Source organism: Seriola aureovittata, chromosome 23, assembly GCF_021018895.1.
Source record: "Seriola aureovittata isolate HTS-2021-v1 ecotype China chromosome 23, ASM2101889v1, whole genome shotgun sequence".
NCBI lineage: Eukaryota > Metazoa > Chordata > Actinopteri > Carangiformes > Carangidae > Seriola > Seriola aureovittata.
The window spans coordinates 12,927,896-12,951,182 of NC_079386.1; the positions used below are offsets into that span (position 1 = coordinate 12,927,896).

General features: G+C 42.6%; 1 protein-coding gene across 3 annotated transcripts; it reads right to left on the minus strand.

Moving 5' to 3' along the window:
• Window positions 1-7: 7 nt before the first annotated feature.
• acin1b (apoptotic chromatin condensation inducer 1b) lies at window positions 8-23,150 on the minus strand. 3 transcript variants are annotated; one of them, XM_056368596.1, is made up of 18 exons: window positions 22,984-23,150; window positions 21,024-21,089; window positions 20,812-20,923; window positions 20,243-20,316; window positions 19,361-19,930; window positions 18,533-19,270; window positions 18,256-18,338; window positions 12,951-13,071; window positions 7,761-7,806; window positions 6,841-6,986; window positions 6,388-6,534; window positions 5,993-6,164; window positions 5,654-5,799; window positions 4,357-4,464; window positions 3,804-3,911; window positions 2,620-3,007; window positions 1,652-1,749; window positions 8-1,536 (listed from the first exon to the last, which is right to left on the minus strand). In XM_056368596.1, the coding sequence occupies exons 1-18, from the start codon at window positions 23,116-23,118 to the stop codon at window positions 1,216-1,218; spliced, it is 3,579 nt and encodes a 1,192-aa protein (XP_056224571.1). In that variant the 5' UTR covers window positions 23,119-23,150; the 3' UTR covers window positions 8-1,215. The 3 variants fall into 3 exon arrangements, with proteins under 3 accessions (XP_056224571.1, XP_056224570.1, XP_056224569.1); XM_056368595.1 differs by having other exon boundaries at window positions 18,533-19,927; XM_056368594.1 differs by having other exon boundaries at window positions 18,533-19,930.
• Between the last annotated feature and the right edge of the window lie 137 nt (window positions 23,151-23,287).

The window sequence follows — 23,287 nt, forward strand, 5'->3', positions numbered from 1 at the left end:
GACAAGCTGATAACCAATTTTAAATTTATTCAGTTTTTAAATTCTCGGTACATTCAGCACTTGCAGAAGGAGAAAAAGCAACAGAATCAAACTGTTTCGAACTAAAAACATAAAATTAAAAATATTAAAATTGTAACCATTACTCTATTTGAAGATAAACCTTTTTGCCTCCTCTTAAATATATATGATTGAAAGGTCATAGGAGGGATTACCAACTGGAGACTTCAGTGCAGGGAAGGTCAGCTTCCTGTAATTGTTACAGAATAAATCTCCGCTTCACTAGAATTTCATGCCCCTTGTAAATAATCCACCTAAGACAAACTTGGGCATTTACATGTCTCTCGCATCACCACAACATTTAATACCACTTCTCTTCCTATCGCGCTTTTCTAGGTTACAGTGTTGAGACTTCAGTACCAGTTGTACCTTTGTGGGAGGTGAAGGTTAACGCTCACACAAACATCACCTGCTGTAACACAGAACAAGCCTCCAAGGCAGAAAAAATAAACATGATCCATAAAACTTCAACAAAAAATAACATGACGGCTTGTGAACCTAGTCGAATATATATATATAAAAAAAAAAAATCTTAGTGCTGAAGAGTGGAGCACTAAAACTGATCCTAGAAAATATTTGAAGGTCAGGGATCTATTTTGGACTGGTTTTATTACAGGGCTCTGAGGAGGAAGGAACTGTGCACCCACAGAACTAAAATAAAGAGGCAGGCTCCCAAACCTCAGTGGGACAAAATGCTGAGGCGAGCCAAAAAACCACCGCCCTCCCTGCTTCTTTTCTTCAACGGAGGATAATTAACAACACTACACAGAGACAAGGAGGAAAGCTGCTCATAACTACGGGTAGGGGGGCTGAATTTTGCTTCTGGAAGACGGAAAGAGAAAAGAAGACTGGGGAGTGAAGCTGGCTGAACCATTATTTTACTATAAACCAAACATGTAATCAACATTTTCTGTGTGAATTGACATTAAGGAGGTGGGGAAATGGCAGAAGTGTGTGGAAGACAACGCTGGCGTCAGAGTGGACGAATTAAAGCACGGTGGGGCAGGTAGTGAGGAGCAGACACAAGTCCTGAATTTCAGGCAAGAGAAATGCTTCACCGAGTGGAAACTCCCCCCTCCCAAGACTTCCTGTCTGCCGGTTCCTTTGCTACACTGCTTCCCTACTCTCTTTTCAGCTTTCCCTGCAGCTGCCCACCCCTCAGCGGCGTCTGTCCCTGGGGTTGCTACGGCTACGAGACCTCCGTCCACTGCCAGCGCCTGCCGAGGGTCGTCTGGGCCGGTGACCGCTGTCCCTCTTCTTGTCCCCCTCTCTGTCTCGGCCGCGGTCCCTCTCTCTGTCTCCTTCAGCTCCTCGCCCGGCGGCTCCAGCGCTCACAGCTACGCCGCCGTCCTTCTCCCGGCCCTTGAGCCTCTCCTTCTTCTCCTCTTCCCGCTTCTTGTCCTCCTCCTCTTGCTGTTCCTTGCGCCTTCGCTCACGCTCCTTCTGTCGCTCTGTGCGGTCCAGAAGCCTCTGCACCGCCTGGTGGACACAAAGTGTGGTCAAGTTACATGGTACACGTGAAATCTCAACCGAGACCCAGACTCTCGAACCACTCATCGTGTCAGACTGAAAGGTGTCAGTGTGTAGGACCAACCTGCTCCTCAGTGAGGGGAAGCCAGTATATACATGGAGCCGCTTTGGTCTTGAGGAACAAGTCGTCTAGGAGTTTGGCCGGAGGCTCATCTCCCTTCTCTGTTAGTGAGAAAACAAATGGGTGAATTTTCTTTTCATCATTACAGAATAACAACATGTGATGGAGACGACAGGTTTCTTGCCATTCCCCGTATTTGTCAGGCCCCTATATCCTGTCAGTGGCTGTCATATCACTATTGGCTAGCTACAGTCTGTGCAGCACCAGAAAAAATAATCTGCAACTACTTGATAATCAATTAACTTTGGTACGTTTTAGTAATTCTGTCATATCCTATTATACAATTTTGGACTGTTGGGCAAATTAACGGAGCGATCTGAACACGTCGCCTGGGGATTAGGGAAATTTTAACAGGTGTTTTCACCTTTTCAGACATTTTACAGATGAAATGATTAATTGAGAAAATAATTGTGTAATGGTTCCATATTTAATCAAGATATTACTTAACACCTCATGTTAGCCTTTTACTAATTACGAGTGTGTTCATTAAGTGTTTCTGTATGATGCGTATCGATTGTACAATTGGTAAATGTTGCAATACAGTGCACAACTGCACTGTATGTAATATAATTATTTTCTTTGTGCAGGCTGGGCAGCGAGTGTAGATTAATCTCTTTTCTTTTGTTTTTAGGTTCAGTTTTCCTCTCCTCCTGCTTCTCGATACGTTCTACAATAAATGTAATACATCAAAGTGTCGGTTGTAACGCTGACTATTTTTCAGCTCCCGAAAATTATGTAATAGATCATTTAGTAGAAGCTGAAAACACAATCTCTTTATAGGGATTAATGAAGTTTTTTAAATTATTAATATGCACTTTGGATGAGGGACTATCCCACTATCAAGCTTTATTCTAGTCTTTCTTCTCTGTTTTCATTCTTTCCCACTCTCGTATTTCTCCTTGTTCTCTTACCCTTCTTATCCGTCTTTCTCTCCTTGCTCTTTCCCCTCTCCCTCCTCCTCCGCTCTCTCTCTCTGGATCGGGATCGTCGTCCGTCCTCTCCTGGTCTTGCAAACTCCCGGACCTTATCCCGGTCCCATTCCCGTTCGCCGCGGGCACGCTCCCGGCGCTCCATCTCTCTCTCCCGCTCTGCCCACAGGTCACGCACTCCTCCCACGCCTCGGTCCCTTTCCCGGTCTCGTTCGCGCTCCCTGTCTCTGTCCCTGTCCCTCTCGCGGTCTCTTTCTCTGTCCCTGTCTCGCTCGGGCATCAAAGGGGGCAGACGGGTCTGAGGACCAACTGGTTGGACAACATGGTCCTCCTCCTTTTCTGGCTTCTGGATACCTTTATGAAAGTCCAGCTGCGGAAAAAAATAGAAATATAAAGACAAAAGCCAGGGATGTGAAGTTTGATTGTGTGGAGAACATTAAATGTACAAATCTAAAAACAGATGTAGCAAACATCTGATGATCATTTAGGCTTGATGACTCGTCAGAAATGTCAATCTGTACTTTCAAAATTTAAGTGATTATAAGCTGATAACAAAGAAATCACACACAGTCAAATCTGACAGTTGTGTGTAGAAAAACCAAATTGAAATTTGAAGTATGACGCAGAGATAACGGACAGTCCTGAAATACTTTCCCAGTTTAAACAGAAAGCAAATCTGGAGGATGACTTGACACTGCCTACAGTTTGAAAAAACTCCTCTCGTGGTGTAGTGTGTGGATGCTCATCTAAAACGGCTCCAAAAATAAACCTGTTAATATTTTATTTCTCATACCTTTTACTTTGGACAGCAATAGTCGCCTACTGTTTGACCCACTGCACGCTTTATGTTTTTTACAACACTAAAATCTGATGTTCTTTTAAGTATATTATGTTATTTCAGTATGTTACCAGTGTTGTAAAATTATTTTGTTCTTCCAGTAATTTTTTTTCCCCAGAGAATATGATTATAGAATAAGTCCTTCTCCCTTTTTTTCCCTCGTCAAAAGTGGCAGAGAAAATGATTAATTTCATACTGTAAAATAATGAAATTCATCTGAAGGCTGACATATACTCCCCACCATCTACAGTAATGCAATTCATAGTCCGTTAGGTGTGTGTTGACATCTATACAATTAGTCTATTTTGGCATTTACGCCGTTCATTACCTCATCCTGCTCACAGAAGTCCACACTGAGGACCTTGGGATTGCTCAGAGGCCATTTGACCCCATGGATGGCAGCTCTGGTGGCGACAGCTTCCTCTGTGGTAGCGTACTACGATGACAGGAGGAGAGGAAAAAGGCTATCAGACTCAAAAATCCTTTTAAAGGGTAATCACATCTTAACAAACAGTGCAAAGAACAGACTGTTGCAGGAAGAGATGGAGGCGAACACAGAGGTGATAGTGACGGTGACAAATAATCACACAAACGTTTCTATTAATGTCTGAACTCAATCGTCTTCCTGCAAAAACAGATAGTACGTATTACAGTATATATTTCCAAAAGCTATAACAGAAGTAAGCTAGGTGGTGTTCCACCTCTCACACTACTCCCCCACACCTGCTCCAAAACCCCCACAACACCAAACACCAATCATTAAAAACAGTTCAGCACTTGATAAAAGAACATCCTTCAAAATAAAGGCCAGCTTTGGCAGCTGAATCGTGCATGCACAAATGCCCAATACAACTTGAAATGGTTCATTTACTGGTACTCACTGTGACAAAGCAGTGAGACTTGATCTTGTCGATCCAGAACCCGTCTTCCACCACGGTACCTGTCCGGTTCAGCAGCTCTTTCAGCTGGCCCAGAGTGAAGGGTCGTACCTTTGAGATAAGAAAAGACAACCACTCAGTTGTTACAGTCAGAGCTGGGGGCTTTTCAATATGTTACAAGATTTCCAACTCAGATCTGAACATGTCCTGATGAGGATGAGAGACCTGCAACTTTAATTTAAATGAAGCAGCGAAATACCTACGACGAGACAGAGAAATACTGAACCTATGGATGAAGCTCTAAAGATGATAATGTCAGTCTGTTCAACATGTTGGTCCAGGGTGACATGTCTTGACAACTATTGAATGGATTGCCATGAAATCTGGTACAGATATTCACAGTCCGCACCACCAACAGGTCCTTATTTGATGACTTTGATGCTATACCTTTTATATAGTTTAATGCTACAGTAAATCAAACAGAGACATGTCCCTGAACTCATCACAGTTCAGAGGATAAGCCCTTTTAATTTGAGTAACACCATGGTGCTTTCTCTGGTGCCACCCTCAGGCCACACATCACATGTTTTCACTACTGGTGAAGATAAAATACGTTTTTCTACATTTTACATACATCCAAACTGGCAATGCTTTTTAGTTTCTGTTAAATACAATGGCAATGGGCGTTACAGCCTCACGCCATATCTTGAATTTGGTGGTTTTGTTTGTTTGGATCCTGTTTTTTTTAGACATAACTGAGGCTGGGTGGCATTCGAGACCTGGTACTCTTTGATCCATGTGTGACTTGAAGTCTTGCTTCTATGGCACAAGTAAAAAAAAAAAAAAAAAAAAAGAGTCCATAAATGCTAGTCATTAAATGTGTAATGTCTTGTCTTGTCATAGTCTGTTTAGTCACGTACTGCACCCCCAACTTAAGGTGATGCTTGACTACAGCCATAATACCTGGGTAAGTGTTCCTGACTCTAATTATGGGTATGATGGTGATGTGGTTTCCACTGGCATCAACATAATATGCCTCATTCACGAAAAATGTGTATGGTGTATATGGAAATGCAGGATTTTTCTGTACAACCACTTCCCTCCACATAATTTTAGCTCCTGAGGAAATTTCAAGACTCCAATTCGGCCAAAAAACAAGAACAGAACAGGATCTTTTTTTGTGAACTAATGCTGACTTGCCAAAATGAAACACAAGTTTCACAGATTTGGAAAAAGAAAAACAAATTTCACTTGGCTTTCTTTGGGCCTTGTACTGTAATGTACTGAGGTACAAACCCACCAGGTTGGTCACATGGATGATATTGGAGACTTTGCCACGAGGTGGCGAGGCCTGCCTAGTTGTGCGGACGGGGTCGTCGATGGTGACGGACACACCAGACTTCTGTTGACTGATGGAGCGACGCACCAGACTGTCGCTCGGGGTAACTGAGGGAAAGATGAGGAAGAGGGGAGAAGAGTGAGTGGGGCAGGTAGAAAAACAGGAATGTGTGTAATCAAGAACAGAGCGAAAGATGAGGCAGTGCCTGAGGGATGATGGAAGACAGAAGCAGCACAGAGATTTGTACCCAACAATTTACAGCAATTAAAATCCCACAAACTTTTCAGCGAGGCAGTTTACCTTTCTTTGCATCTCCATCAAGCTTGACAGGTGTCTGTGTGTCCGAGGCTTCCTCAGAAAGACTGTTCTTCCTTTTGTCTCTGGAAGTCCTGCGCTGTTTTTCTCTCTCCGTTTGCTCCACCTCCTCCTCTTCATTTGCCTGGCCATTTTCCTGACTGTCACCTGGGACGACCTGGGGAGGAATGACAGGTAATGTAAAAGTTCAAAACACACTGACAAAGAAAAGCAGCTTGTTCAGCTGTTCTTCAAATTAGGCTTAAGTCAATATGAATATGTGATGTTATATGTCCAAAAAGAAACCTCAGCTTCTGTTAGTGTTGATTGTTGAATGTTCTTGTTGTCTTCACTAGAATTAAAAGGTGTTCAACTGACAGCACTGATATGTCTTTCCTTACCTGTGTGACGGTGCGTCGGATCTTGAGTCCTTTGTCCTGGTCACCGCGGCTGGTGTCCAGGTTCTCCTCGTCCCCAGACAGTTGCAGCTCCTCTGGGTGAAGCTCTACCACTGCCTCCTGGTTTACTTTGATGTCTGGGATCAAAGACTGAAGGACACAGACACAGATAAGAGTAGATTGGAGGAAAAGAAACGACAGGGAAGCGGAACACATGTTGTCGTTGAGTCTCAAGATCAATACAAACGTGGGTGGAAATTATAAGGAGTTAATGGTAAGAAAGAATTTCCACCCTGTAAAACTGTTTTTTTTGAAAGACTGAGTCCTTGTCCTTTTACAAAGGTTGATCAGCTATTTGATATTGACCTACAGCACAAAATACCAGCTCCATTAAAAAAATACAGATAAAATATATTAAGAAATCTTTTCCCCAGATTGATCGTGCTGTGTCAGTACCTTCAGTGAGTCGGTAGTGATGCTGATCGATGGTTTCTTAGCAGTAACTGCTGTGCTGGAGCCCCACCGCCTCTTCCTCCCTGCTGCAGTTCCCGTTTCAGGCTCTCCTGCTCCTCCATCTGTGGTGGCTGGAGAAGTTTTACTACCTGCAGGAGTCAAAAAAAATGTAGTTTATCGTTGAGAAGAGACAAAATATACTCCGAAACTGCCAGCTCATGGTCTACAAGCAGAAATATAAATTTAAATACTTTAATGCTTGAGCTAGTTTTCAATGGAATGGAGACATCAAATCATTTCAGCAACTATTTTCCAGTAGTTATTCATTTAAAGCAATATTTAATATTTAAGTTATTACATGTTTGTTGTGGTTTTCATTGATAGCTATTCTAATCTTATTGTTCTGTGCACAATACTTTGTGTGGAATACCATGCAGTAGATAAATATTGTACTTGTATAAAGGCCAACTGGACCTAGGCCACAATCATGTAGTTTTGTTTTATCATCCATGAAAAAGTGTGTATTCATCTCTGTATCTACCACCATCAGACGAGCGTACTGTCCTACTGCAATGAGTCCAATTAATTAGCAGGTGTGTAAAAAATCTTGCTGAAAAACTCTTTGGATCCTACCTGCAATGTGATCACGTTTAAAATTGGGACTTTTCTTCCATTTCTTTTAAATTTAAGGCAAACTTTTGGTTTGACATCTTACAAAAATGAATACTTACAATCTCTTAAAATCAAATTATCCTATAATAAATAAAAAAAATAAAGCGACTTCAAAAAAAATCTTCTGCACAATGGGTTAAGATACTATTGGCATGTTATTTTCTTTTTTCATTCTTGTTTCTTTCCTCATGTAGTCCTCATGTAGGATGAACGATCCAGGAGTCGGGAAAACATTTAACGGGTATACTCACTGGTCAAGGATATCTTGCGAGCAGCAAAAGCCTTAGGAGTGGTGCTCTGGAAGGAGAGAGAGACAGAGAGAGAACATACAGAAACCCCAGGGGTGTGGGGCTAGATGAGAACCAAGAGTCAAGACCCAAACAGGCATCTACAGAGAGGAGGTGAAACAGGACAGTGGAGGAGGGGGCGGGGAGGGGGGTTAAGTAATAGAAGCCTGGAGGCTCCAATTGTACTACATTAAGAAGAGGGTTCTTTAGTCGATACAGAGAGACTCCAGACACATTTCCGCCTTCCACCTCTGCTCAAAGACACTGAGATAAATCGTTCTGCTTCTCTCCTTGTGTTCGAACGTGTGTGCGTGTGAGAGTGTGTGAGGTAGACTCTAGAGGACAAAAGTGAGTACATGATGTGCGCATTAGGACATGAGTAGGCCTGCGTGAAACTCAAACTGGATCATATCTTAATATGGTGTGATATTACAAGATGGTATCCGTCAGAGTGCTCTGAGAATAGAAGGAGGGAAAAGAGGACTAGCAAAGTGTCAGTCAGCGTGTTTGAGCTGATCCTGACACTTCACGAAACTGACTGGATTTATTTTCTCTAGAGGAGGTGGCGGTGATTTCAATATTACCAGGCTGCTTAGTGATTTCAAGCCTGTCTGGAGAGCTACATCTTTTTTTACCACCAAACCCACCAATTATCACAGCCCTAATTATTTCATGCTTTTGTGTAACTTTCCTTCTGTAATTTAAATCCAATCCAGAGTTGTATTGTAAAACGTTTTTTAAATTACGCTTTTAAAAGAACAGCCTTGTCCACATTCAGACAGAAACATCTACATTAGTGCTATAAACTAAAGAATTACTGCTAAATAATACAACATTAAGAATCATATTAAGACGGCAGTGATGGATGTTGTTGTCTATTCTATTCATTTCCCTAACCCTGCTTCAATGTCGTCCAGAACGACTTTTATTAACAGGGAGGACAGGAACTATTTCATTAGCCAACTCCCCATGTATATCTATTCCAGCAAAATGGAGCTTTCTGCATGCAAATTGTGTGATGGTAGTGTGCTCACACTCTCATGGTGTTCATTTAACATCAAAGTTATGACATGTAGTTGAATCCAGCATGCTGATGAGTTCTGTGACGCAGAGGTGGAGAACTGAGTGCTGAAGACTCACAGATCAGTCACAAGACTATCGATACTGCAGTTGAAATTCACCTTGAAGGATTTACTATTTACTGTATTTAACAGACAACTGTGGATGCACAGTGTGGTCAAATGCATGATGAGCATTCTCAGCCTGGTGTCAAAGTACCAAATTAAAACTGCAGTACACATGACTGTTCAAAACTTTGTACTAAATTACAAAGAGGAAAATAATTCACCCCTCTTATTTACAAAAAAGATCAGGAAGAAAGAAAATGCTTCCTTTTTTTTTTTAAACAGGTAATCATTTAAATGTTTATACATTTTAAATAGAGGAATAATGACAAGTCATTTCCTGGTACCATTTGACACCTGATTCCTTACTGGCTCGACTATGGCCCAACCGCACGACAGTGTGTACTGTATCTAGGCAACAAGGATCCAATCAGAGAAGGCAGAGGAGTGAGGGCAGGGCTCGATTTGAATGTGCAGATTAGCCACCATGCAGGAACTTATCACTGGATTGGACTTTTTTCTTGAATGGGGCTTGGGAGAACTTTTCTCGATTGACTGCTGATCACAGAGTCACGTTTCAGTCTTTAGGGAAGCCAGGAGTTTCAAACTGTCTTGTGATGGATTCTGACAAGGGTCAGGGTGAGGTATACTTTGTTAGAGTCCATGATCTGTGAGGTACATCTGACGAGTAAAAGCATCCAGTGGCTTGAATTTATTGTCTTTAATTGTGAAAGATGTCCATGGTCTCAAATATACAGTCCGGAAAGTCTTTTATGACATTTGGGTGCATCTGAAATGTCAAAATGATAAAAACAGGTTGTTCCGTGAAATGTTCATTTGTTGTCCAAGATATTTGTGTTCCTGTTTTTATAAGTTCATGGGGTTTTCCATAACCAGAAAGTTTGCTAAGCGATTCTTGAGTTTGTTTTGCAGGTTGGCAGCACAGGAGGAAGGTCTGTCTTAAGTCTCTTTATGGGAATAAAGGTGTAAAAACAATCCACGAGCATCTGGCTTTGTTAAAAATACAATCCAGGGATGTAGTCAAAAGGAGAGGGCTTATGGCATCGCTGGCATGAATGCCTCTGCACTCACATGAAGTCAGTTGAGATGCAAAGGCCAGGTTGTGGGTGTAGTGAAGAGTTGGATTTATAAATAAATAAATAACAGCAACAACTGCAGTTATCCATCTGCCAGGTCCACAGCAGCAGCAGCAGCAGCAGCAGCAGCATATCTTGATCTCCTGGTGAAAAATCCACTGAGTCACACTTGATTTCACTGACAGTGTGGCTGCAGAGGAAGGAGAGGCGATGATTTGTTGACATATCCAGCTCTCTTGGCCCAGGTGTGGATAATCAATGTCAGTGTATACCCACAAACAGCCACGGTGCATAATGTATGCCACATTACTTGTGTTGTGGCAGTATGTCCTTTGAAAGTCTCTGCTACAGTGGAGCTGGTGCAGGGTCCAGGGGAGCAGTTCTCTTGCGATGATCACATTGAGCATGTGTGACGGAAATTACATGCACAGTCAAAGAGTTGAGGATTTTACTTGCACAGGTGAACAATAAAAATCCCTTTTAGGCTGGTGAGCTTGTCATGGCAGAGAATAACTGTTAGGCTTACAAGCCTAACCAATACTGGAGTTCCAGATGTTTGAAAGTAAAGTTCCACAATGTCAAATCACATCCAGACTTTCCATTAAAATGTCCCACAAACATCTTTTCAGAGCAGATTATTTCAGTTGCTCCACTGGAGTGTGTTTTAAAGTTTAAAACTCAAAATAGTGATGATATAAAAGCTCTAATCGCTGTATGGGTTATTAGAGCAAGTCTCAGTCCAAAGTCATTACTCCACCCCACAAGCAGAGGGCAGCATGGGATTGGAGGTAGAGGTAGAAACTGAAACTGGATTGATGAAGAGTTTTGTCTTTCCTCTGAGTTGCATCTGGCTTTTGGAGCACAGAGGCTTTGATGTTGGGGGACGACACTTGGAGACTGTGCGTATCCTCAAAATGGCAGATGGGGAAAGGCCGGGAGAGGGGGAGGCGATACAGAGCATTAAACACACTCCCCTTCCCTTACCCCATCAATCATCACCACCACACAAGTGCAGTACAGTCCAGTCCGGTTCAGATCAGCGAGCAGGCTTCCAACCCCTGAGGCTGGGTTGCCATGACAACTGTGTGCTGCTGCAGTTACCATGGCTGCCACTGCTGTCGGTGGTGGTCTGATGCAAGATCCAGTCCCTGCTGGCTCAGCGCATCACTGGAGGGCTACAGGGGAGGCCTTGCAGGCTCAGGTTTTACTCAGTGCCATGTAGTTGCAGACTCTGGGCCTAATTCAGGTACCAGCGACGCACTTGGGCATAGCGGGACAGGAGTTGTAGGAGGAGTAGGAGGAGGAGTGGAGGAGGTGTTGGTGGTGGTGGTGGTGGTAGTAGTAGTACGCAGCAGGTACCATTAGGGGCAATGGAAGAGGCATGGGCACCTTCATAACAAAGCAATCAATGGGGTTTTAAACAGCAATCACACCATAAATATATATAGTGAGAGTGAAGCGTTCATGATGGGATACAAAGGCAAAAGATGTAAAGTAAGGGGACAAAGTGGGGAAGAGAGACAGTGATTAAAAGAGAGAGAGAGGCAGTGTGAAGGGAGGAAGCAAGAGAGCAGGGAGAATGAAAACAGGGTGAAAGAAACAGCAGAAACAAGCCCTGATGCATCTCTACACACACTGTCAGGGTCCATTACTCACACAAACCCAAGAGGGAAACGAAAACCACAAATACACACACAGAGAGTAAAAAAAAAGGCACATGCTGATAATAACTTCCATAGCATAGAAGCTCACCAGTAAATGTAATTTAGGCACTCTAGATAAGAACATGCAATGTAATGTATCTTATGCTGATCTTCGTCTGGTTTCAACAGCAGTAGCTTGTGAAGGCTTTATCTGACAAAGCCTCAGACTGCGCATAATTCATACCGTGGCATAATTTGGTTGTAATTGTGAAAATGTCTATCATTTTTTTCGTTTAAAGAAGGGAAACTACATGTGATAAAATACTCTGGTCTTATGCAATGACGCTGAGGTCCCTGACAGACCATGCACAAGAATTTTTGTGCTGATGAAAGCAGACTGAGCAACTGCTTTTGGAAGACTTTGGCTTTAGTACAGTGCAAAGATGATTGTCACAAGAACAAAAGGCAGAGGCAAGAAGATAAAGCGAAACTGGACCAAAAGTGGGACACCACCCAGTTAAAGAGCTCCCTCTCATCAACTACCTCTGCCATCGGTTCAGTGCTCTCAATTGTTTGAACTGCCGTCAGAAAGAGCTGATTAGTGCCAATATTGCCGAATGCACCATAAAAACTAAGGGCTATAGTCGACCACAGACGATAAACAGCGATCGATAATTGACTTAGTGTCAGGGCCCTGAGGTTTAATGTTTTCACTTTCTCTCACTGCCTCCCTAACACACATACAACAACAGTGATATGAGGACCATGCACTCTCTGTAGCATGGATGTCTAATTTAACAGAGTATTACCGTCACTACTTGCATTCCAGCAGCATCGGCACTAAACACCCCTGTAAAAAGCCCAGCCAGACAATGGACGTGTGCGAGAGATCATCTATCTGAATGAGCTAGTTATAAAATATTAGTTGCATTAAACACGGATGAAAGGATTAGTTCATTCCTATTTACTTCAGGACCCAACTCCAACTCAACCTCCATTTGTTCACCTATTATCAATTGTACTAACATCTGATTGAGAATTCTGTTGAGCATTTAAGGAGTTAAACGGTGTAGAAACTGCACACAGAGTCCGAATCGAAAGGATGCTCTCCACAGGTGCCAAAGGCATCAATGATTTTGAGTAATGAATGTTAAAACATTGGAGTTGTGTTGGTTTTGAGTGACTACATACTTTCACTGCCAACTACACATGCTTATATGTGAATGAGAATGCTGGTTAGTGGGAAACATAGCAAAGACCCGGGCACCCCCACCCTCTCAGTGGCCTTACCTCCTCCAGACGGTTCTCGTTGTTCTCTGGCTCAGCCCCGGAGGCCGGCTGCTGGGCCATGGAGCTCTCCGAGTCCGGTTCCACCTCTGTCACGGCGGCTGCGCTGGGCTCAGACACCTCCCTGCACGAGTAAGAGACAGTTGGGGTGAGGGGTGACCTCACTACTCACATATTGAAGATAGAGCTGAAACATTTAACCAATTAGCTGACCAACCGCAAAGTAATATCGACTCATTTTGAAAGTAATTTTCGGACAGATAACACCACTATCTGACATTTTATAGATCAAACAATTAGTGTATTAATTAAGAAAACAATCAGCAGGTAAATAAGAATAGATAATAATCATTAGTTGCAGCTGTAATTGAAGACTGTGTTCAAACTCAACTCTTAGGACTGGGCAGTGTGAAGGTTAGTGTGAGAGGAGACAAAATGATGTGTAGGACAAGACAGAGGAAAACACTGGAAGAGTCAGAGGAAGGGTGCTGGAGGCCAATGATCTGGGTCACTCTTGCTATAAATAACTCACCAGCTAACTGACACCCAGGGTCACAAACACTCCTCAAACTAACTCATCGTCCACGAAACACTCACAGCTGACTCTGTGTGTGTAGTCTTAATCTGATCCTTGCTGGGTCATTACAATAAACGAAACAAAAACAATTCTAACTAACGAAATGAAACCGATTCTCTGTGGTTACTATTACTATGTCAGACCTCGCACAGTCAAACACTTCCTTACTTTTTATTTTATCGCTGTTATCTTAGACGGAGCAAAACCAAACAGATATCATCATTATATTTTTAGTTACCCCCTCAACTTCCTCTGCCAGCATTATCAAAAGCCTCCTCCGCTGCCTCCATGTGACGACACAGGCACTGAGGCAGCACCCTGTAGGTGGGAGGATCACATCCTCTAGCATCCCTCTCTCCATCACAGTGCACATTCCCCTCTATTGTTTGATTCATTACACAGCTCTTTGCATGTCACAGTAAATGGAAGTAAATAATACATTTAAAAATACTTCTCATTGCTGAAAAGTATCAAACAAAGAAATGTTTAGTTGTCATCCAGTGCCAATACTAATCAATGCAGCGTGTTTTGTCTCTGGTTCCATTGTAATTTTTTCATCAGTTATTGCAGAAAAAAACAGCAATGCAGTCATTTTTAAAAAGCAACAAAGTCAACAGAACATGTGAGGACCTGTAAATAACCCAAACAATGCACAGACTGCAGTTAACAATTATGTTCATTACCAATTAATCTGCTAATAATGCAATTAAATTAATTTGCGATTAATTGTTCCGTTGCCCATTACAATTTCCTCAAGCCCAAGGTGATGTCTTCAAATGTCCTATTTTATCTGTCCAACAGTCCAAAACCCAGAATTAATCACTTCACTTAATTATAAGATAAAGAAAAGCAGCAAATGCAAATTCTTACATTTGAAAATCTGGAGCAAGTGATTAATCCATTATCAGAATCGTTGCAAATTAATTTTTTGCTGATTTACTTTTAGTTGCAGCTCTAGCACTAATCTCAAAGATGAATCTGGTAGGTGACTCTAGGAAGATTATTTCTGACTCAAATCACGATATCAAAGTCACTTCTTCAACCGAGTGATGCACTGCTGCTTTGGACTTACAAAAATAAGTCATTCCCTCTACTTCAGACTTTTCAGACTGATGTTCAGTGTAAAATGATCCCTAGCTGGCAAACTACTAGGCACATAGTCTCTGAGGACTAGCTCAGACAGCCAAAGCTCAGCTTTTCTCTTTCTCCATGATATGCAACACTGCCACTGGCAAAGTTTCTTTAGCACAAGGGCCTGTAGTGTGGGTTTCTGAACAACTGAAATCTACCCACAGTGTTAGGAGAGCCCATTCAACCTCCTTCTCTAGAGATTAGTCACTGGCAGAAGTGTATGCAAAGGGACAGCATTTTCCCCTCCTCCACACCACACCATTTCTCCTCATTTGCCCTAGGTGTGGATGTCAGTGTCTATGTGTGTGTGGTTCTTTGGCAAGGCCAGGGGCACACCTGCGAAGGCTATAAAGGGAGACAGATGTCAACTAGAAATACAACCCCTTGGGATCAGGAAAAGAGGAAAGGCCAGGCCAAGGTGATGTAATGATCACTGGCTTTCTCCTCTCAAATAACAGCCTTGAACCCCCTTCGTTTTACATTTCAAACAGCTTTGTATTCATATGACTAGGCTGGAATGAGGAAGCACATTGATGTGTAGCTTCAATCTGAGGAACAACATCACAATACGTAAAGAGTATCATAAAATAAATGCAATACTTCTCAAAAACCTGACAAACAGAAACCATGAGTGCAGTATGACCCCGGGGCACCAATTCTCATTCATTGCAGCTCATTAGAATTACTCAAGTTGTGTCCTAATCAACAAACAGGACTCATAAACTGAACCAAAACATTGTCACCGGTCAAATGACACATGTAGTCAGCTCCCAGGGAAGGAGAGTGTGAGTACTGATGCCAGCTGGGAGAATTATATCACACCATAAGGGCCCATTCACACTGACTGTACAGCTAACAGATGTCTGCTTTAATGATCTCCCTTGACAACAGTGAGATCATTAACAGCTACAGCCACACAAATACAAAAATACAAAAATAGTCCTCTGTAGGCTAGACAACAAGATGCGGTACAGTACGGTCATGATTGAGCCTTAACGGACAACCAAAAACCATATTTTCATTTTGAAACTTTATCTTTATCGTTTTTTTATTTAACTTTATCTTTTGGCTGCCTGGCATGAGAGACATTGTTGAGGTCAAGAGGACAGACAGAGAAGGGAGGGAAGAAAAATCACTGTCCACATGCTTCTCCCCATCACACTATGAAATCTGAGCCCATTATTTATTCATCAATATGTTCCTTCATTGAAATGCTATTTTAGGCACGGATCAAAGAAAGGAGACCCCATCCCCCCTAAAAAAAAAATCTTCCTAGCTCCTTCATCCAACAAAAGAGTCTGACGACGTCCCCACCCCCGGTCCTCCTCACATGTAACACGCTCATAACCAGGCCAATGTGAACTAATGACATGAAATATAACAGGCAGCGAGGAGCAGTTAGCTAACCAGTCGCGTAATATACAGTCAGGCTGACGATGGGAAACGACAGGCTGATACCGGCTAAGTTCATGTATTCCCGTTGCTTTCTGGATAAGTGGTGTAAAAGTACAACCAGCAACCTGAAGCCTTGGGTCGCACTCTGGCTCACTCTTACCCGTTTTTGTTGCCTTCGGACAGCATTATGGCCGGCCTTGAAAGGAAACCCCCGGGGATAAAAAAAATAAATAAAACGACCCTCTGTCGCTGCCGCTTATTCCGGACAGGCGTGGGCTGAAAAAGGGAACGCGAATTACAAAAAAACCCGGTCGCGGTGGTTTCCACTGCTGATTAGCCGAACACTGCGTCGGTATCAGGGATGCAATGCATGCATGACGGCCATGTTGGCTAGCGAGACTTGTGTCAAGTCTACCAGAGTGGGAAGAAAAACTACCTTCCGGTCAAAGATTTCCAAAATAAAAGCTCCGTGAAACGCTCAAACGTGGCGCACTCCAAAATATAACCGCAAAATAATCTGCGGCAAGCAACAAAGACAAATTACACGAATGGGACAACAGAGAAAGGAAACTAAGGAACATGGGAAAAGACTCTTTAAATCTCTTGAGAGAAGCAGCAGGGGCTGCCGCAATACACACGTGACAAGAAATACAACCTGCTATAATTAGGAGCATGACAGAGAAAGCACTAGGGTGTGTTTACAACCGAGTCTGGCTTAAAACATCTTGGAGGCATGCTGTCAGCTCTATGGCCAATGTTTTTAATTGGAACAGACATTTTCTATGCCTGTCCATGCTGACAAATGATACACAAAAGGAAATTACTGAGCAATAGACAGAGGAACAAATATCTTAACTACAAAGTTTAAGAGAAATTCATATTAGTACAACCCAAGATAAGTGTCAGTATATTCGGCTTCAGACCAGGCACAGTGCTTTCTGTTAAATATTAAATATTACATAAATGTGATTAAACCATGATCTCCATAACCACATGACTAAACCGTGTCCTCTATTATCTTACATTATTTCATATGCCACAACAAAAATATGGATGTTTTTTTACAGTTTTTAAGGTTTTGGGAATTGTTTACTATGTGCCTGATCTTGTTGCACTGTAATCTCTGCATTTAAAATACACATTGCTGTTGCTCTTTCCTCTGAGGGCCAAAGTTAATTTAGGGCAAGACCACATGGCTACAACATGTCATCATCAACCACAATATCCCAAAACCTTGTTGAAAAACTCACCTGAATGTCATCAATAACACAGCAAGAATGTTCAATAGTGTTTTTGTGATTTCATCAGTGTTAATTTTGCTTCCCTGAGAAGGTTAATCCTGAAATCTGATACATAATTACCCCTGCCACCAAAGTCAAAAGTAAGCTGAGATATTCAGAAAGGCGAATCATAAATACAGCCTTGTGTTCGTTTCTTATGACAAATTACTCAGCAGATTCAACACTTTTTATTAGTATTAAGACTCATAATGAAATTTTAATTTCATTTTCTCCTGCAAACCACAGATTTGTTGGTAAATTGTTTAAATTCAAATGGTTGACACTAATCAGGACAGGGCCTTTGCTGTCAAGACCCCAAACCCTTGGCACAACCTACCAGACGAGATCAGACTTGTAGAGTCAGTTCCCTGTTTTATCTCACTTAAGACACATTTTTATAAAAAGTAATTTATTGTGTAATGTCTTTTTAATTTTATTTGCATTTCAATTTGATTAGTTTTGATGTTTTGTATTTGACTCGTGTGAAGCATTTCTTATTTGTATTGAAAAGTGCTATACAAATAATGTTATATACAAATATAACATAATATTATTAGACAGTCACAGAAAATTGCTAAAGGAGTGGAGTTTAAGAAAGGATACACATCAGTGTCAAAAGGATACAGGCCTATAGAGGGAATAGAAACTTGGAAAAACACTAAATTAATTTGAAACATAGTGAATATCTTTGTTGCAAGATATTACACAAGGAGCCACCAGAGTGTATGCATCACATCACATTATTCAATAGCATACACAGTGCACACAGTTAAAGAAATGATAGAGAGAGCAAAAAGGTGGCACATACAGGATGCAAAGGCTAATTCCTGTGCTGGTGTAACTTTTCAACTCCACCCACAAATAATATGAAGACTTACTTACACTTGTTATTAAGGTTATCTGTATTGCAGTGATGGTTACTGACCTTTTTGAGAGGAATCGTTTCTCTGCCCCTTTACCCAGGTTAGTCTTTTTCTCTTCCTCTGCCTCTTGTCCTTGGTCTACCTTCTGTGGAATTATTCAAAGTAAAAACAATGAAAAGCAAATAGCAATACTCTCACAGAGATGTAGTTTTAGATGCATGTCAGTATCAGCCATGATGTGTGATGCTGCACGGCGTCGTGTTCACAAACACTATACCTTAAAAATATTTATCAAATCCTTGGTGAATGACTGACACCTACAACAGTTTGATCACTGACCTTCAGCTGCCTGGCAGGGCAAGGTTTGTCCCGAGAGGAGGAGGATGATTGTGATGAGCGTGAAGAGGAGTCTGATTTGGAGTCAGAATCTGATGAGGAACCTGAATCTTGTGCCTCAGTCACAACCACCTTGTCTTTGATGGCTGTCTGCTGCCTCTTGTCCTGCTCCTCCTTAAGCCGTTTCTCCTCTCTTCTCTTCTCGTCATCCTGACGTTTTCTCTCTTTTTCTTTTTCGTCTTCCTGACGTTTTCTCTCCTTTTCTTGCTCCTCTTTCTGACGCTGTTTCTCCTTCTCTTCCTGTCGTTTTCTCTCCTTTTCCTTCTCTTCTTCCAAGCGTTTCTTCTCTCTCTCCAGTTCTTGTGATTTTCGTCTTTCTCTTTCCTTCTCCTCCTTCAGCTGCCTCTCTTCCTCCATCTCTCTGTTCTCTTGTTGCCTCTTTCTCTCCAGTCTTTGCAGCGGAGATTCACTGGAAGACCCAGCAGTAGAGTGTGCTGCATCTCCTGACATTCCCGCAGATGACATGGGCTCCACTGCACGGAAAGCCCCCTCGGACTCCATCTTGTGTGCAAGCAGAGAAAGCGGTCCTCGCCTGCTCTTCACAGGGGGCTCAGGACTGCTGGAACGAGAGCTCGAGTCAGAGTCTTGCCCTTGCATGGTGGGAGGTTGGAACGACGCTCCCCTTGGACCGCGTGCAGGCTCAGGGCCATTTCCCTCCTGGTCGTCTGGGTCTGGTGGGCTCTGCTTGGGAGTATCAGGAAGGGGGAACAGGTCAGGGGGTGGAGAAGGAGGAGGCGTGGGATGGCGCAGCTGCATGGGGGTGTGGTGTACCTGTGGTGGTGGGATGTGCTGCGGCGGTTGAAGCTTGCGTTTGGATCGTCCACCTGCCGATGGGACACTGGGGGGCATCTGCTGCGGCTGGGGAGGGACTCTGTTGCCCCGGTGTGCTGTGCCAGGACCAGGCCCCCAATCCTCATCATCCTCACTCTCATCATCACCGTCATCTTCGTCACTATCCTTATGGACATTGCCTCCTGCTGATACCCCAGCAGATCTGCTAAGGTGGAGGACAGGATGAGCTGATCCCGGCTCACTCGGTGCGGTGCCCTCCTTCTCCTGGGCTCGGGGCACGGCAGGGGGCACACCCTGGCGGTCAGGCTTACCCAGGACACGCACTGACAGGGAGGCTACAGCGCGGGGAGGAGAGGGGGCTGGTGGCTCCTTATGTCCTATGGCTCGCTGCATCCTAGCTCCTGGAGCCTCAGGGGACTCCTGGCAGTGGAGGGTAGGACCGGGGCCCATGTCAGCACTGTATGCCATCATCCCATGACCCACCACTGAAGTTCCTCCTCTCTCCTCTGCCCTGGTCAGTGCGGGCTGAGAGGGTATAGCGCAATGCTGCTGTGCATAAATATTGACATGACATATGATATACATTTTGTGGCATTTACAAGCATAGACATTTTATTTCAAATTCCAGCTTTTTTAAGTTTCAACACCTAAGCATTTAAAAAAAAAAAAAAAAAAGAATCTGTGTAATGTAAAATGCACCAGGTATAATCTGGCATGAGAAGCAGAACACTGAGAGACATGAGAAAACAAGATTTTTCACAACATTTCTCCATCACTGTGCAGCAGCTTAGTGTGTCCTCTTTGGTGGGATAAAACCTTAGTTTTTCTCATTTTATTATTCAGTGTGTGGACATTGCTGACCTTGTCAGGGACATAGGAAGAGCTGTCATTGTCCTCCGAGTGCTCTTCGTCCTCCTCTGGCACTGCTGGGCTTTCTGTCAGTGAGGAACACAAGGCAGGGGTTAAGGGTCAGCACCAAAGTAAGGATTAAAACTCATGACACACACCCACTGGATCCTAAACAAGTGCAACCTTTCAATCGATCAAAAAAGAGATCAATTTCTCCTGAGTCTCCTTCTACACCATCTCAGGTGTAGGTTGTTCTACAACCTAACATAATGAGAGCTGACTTTTTTTAAAGACATTATTATCTTAACCAATTATAAATAACTTTAGTAATTTTTACATTGATGTATGTCAATAGCAGCTGGATGATATGACTACATCTGTGTCCCATGGAGTTATATGTGCATGATGAGGGATTATTTTTTCATATTTCTTCTGTAATGTGTGATTCTTCCAAAACCTTTATTTAATAATCCAATATCGTAGCTAGTTGCAACCTGTTTATGAGCGTGTGCAGTCATACATACGTTGTTCATGTAGCAGAGTTAACTGTCTGATTTGTGATTGTGTGTGCCATGTTATACCATCAGCCTCTTCCTCTTGCTGGGCCTCTCTCTCAAGTCTCTGGCGAAGGAGCTCCTGCTGCTTGGCCAGGTACTGTTTTATGAAGCTGTTCTGGCACATCTCCTCCCCTATCTACAACAAAGAAAAGTCCAAAAAACAGCACATAGAAATGACATCACATATGTTGTCAAAGAATTAACAAACTAACTCATCTTTAAAAATCTCCTCCTACCTGAGAGTTGGGCTGCAGCCCACTGTGGGAGGAAGATGACTTCTGTAGGTTTTCCAGCATCAGAGCCTGCCAGGAATGAGTAAGGGGAATTATTTAAAATGTAAAACTATACTACATAACATTATATTTAAGATACAAAAACAAAACCAGATACTTTACTTTTACTTTACAGGCTATTTCAGCACCTCATTCCCATTTCAAAAACTGTTTTGGCTCATGAAGCAACTGGTTGGACTCAAACTGGGAACTTTGCGGTTCTGTTCAGCATCTTAATCCCAAAGATACACAGTTTTTGCATACATTTTGAGGTGGATGGAACATCCCTCCAACTAAATGAATACTAAATGTGCCTACAAAACCTGGCAAGACAATCGTAATTTTCTTGCATGCAAACCAGTGGTTTTTTTTTTTTGTAAAAACCCTCTCACATATTTACAACAGCATGAGCAAAAATTATTTTTATGGGATACTACTAAATAAATGCCTGTTTCATACATATACATTATGTAGATAATTTCCATGAACAGAAATTTGTTTTTCCTATGTAAATTATGAGATATCTTGGCTATTTAATCGACATTCAAAAGTATATTACTTACTAAAATTAGCATGAGCGTCGTGTGTAATTTACACACTATTGAAAGCTTGGCTCAGCTTCAACCTGGCCCAATACAGAGGTACAAGTGTTTTGAATGTAAATCACAATGAAACTGGTGTCCACAGAGAAATTATGCCAGTGGCTCTGCATTGTGATTGTGTGGTGAAATAATTGCAGTGACATATTTCATCAGCTTACATTTCATTATCTTTGAAATCAAATATGATATGCAAGTTGATATGCACGCACTGCTTGGCCCTGCTCGTGTAATCATATGCCATCTTTTTAAAAGTGCATTATTAGAAACCTCTCAAGGCCATGACTACCACTGAGGACACTGAGATCACATCCACTCTATCCTATCTGGGTTTGCGCGACCAAGGAAAGGTTTAAATTCACTGGCTTTAAACTAACGTTTGAGGGTGTCATGGCAACCTAGCAATTAAGATGTCAAATCCAGCCCTCAACCTTTGTTGCATGCTAGTCTCCTCACTCTCTCCTCACTATCCCCATGTTTAGCCTACTGTTTTCACAATCCATTACCATTGGCTTCTTTTAGGCGAATACATAAATAAAGGATTCATTATTTCCATCCTTTATTTCTGGTAGTGTGGAGAGGCCTTTAAAACAGCACTTTTTCAAATTTGGGAAATAAAATTTCCAGAAATTATATGAGAATAGTTAACTGAGTAAACATATCGTTTATAAAATTAAAAATAATAATGTTCAGACTTTATTTCTGGTGTCTGATAACATTTTTCTGTTGCAGAGGGCACGTAAGACTCATGACCTCAGTATTACTAAAATCCTCGCTACGGCCCTGAAACCTGTGGTTGCTCATGGGCTGAAGGTCTTGTGCAAAACAACAACAGTGTTGATGAAAAAAAATAAGTCAAAACAAAATTGCATAAATTACTCGTCGGGGAAGCTCGGAAAATTGTGTGTTTACATCGCGAGGCGCGCCCCCGTAACTTCAACACACACACACAGACACACACACAAAGCGCGGGCACGATCATGTACTGTACACTATGTGCGGCTGCTCGCTTGCTTACACTCAGCTTAGGCCTCGACTTGACAGGTGCACAGTTCAACTGTGTGCAACACGATGCACTACGAGTAGTTACCAGTTAAGTAGGAAGTCGGTTGGTAGGCAGTTTCTTTGTACTGTCAGTTACAAATAACCGAAAACCAAAAGTGTTGTTTATGTGTAATAACGCGTGCAAGGCGATTTATGTATTCCCGCTTCCGAGCCCACACACCGTTACGGCCTCTAATGTTAACCCCCCCCCTCCGTCTCTCTGCTACTACTGAACTTAGCCAGACTCGACACAGGCGTCCAGAACATGCGAGAAAACTTACCCCTTTCAGTCGCTTGATGAGTGTGTTTTTCTGGCCGCTTTTTGGAAGGTTTCTCTGCTCCAGAGCGGCTTTCAAATCCGCAACTCGGAGCGATTGTAGAGGTTTCCCATCAAGCGTAATATCTTCGTCCGCCATTTTGCTCCCTCCGCTTGTCTAAACTCCAACAAGCGTCGCTACGGCTGCTTCTCGGCGTCACAGCTCGGCAGTTTCCGGAAAAGCTCGGTCTCTCCGAATCACATAACAGTACCCTCGGCACACTTATTCGACAAACTTTATTCTGTGTTCAAGACGACTTTATCCCACT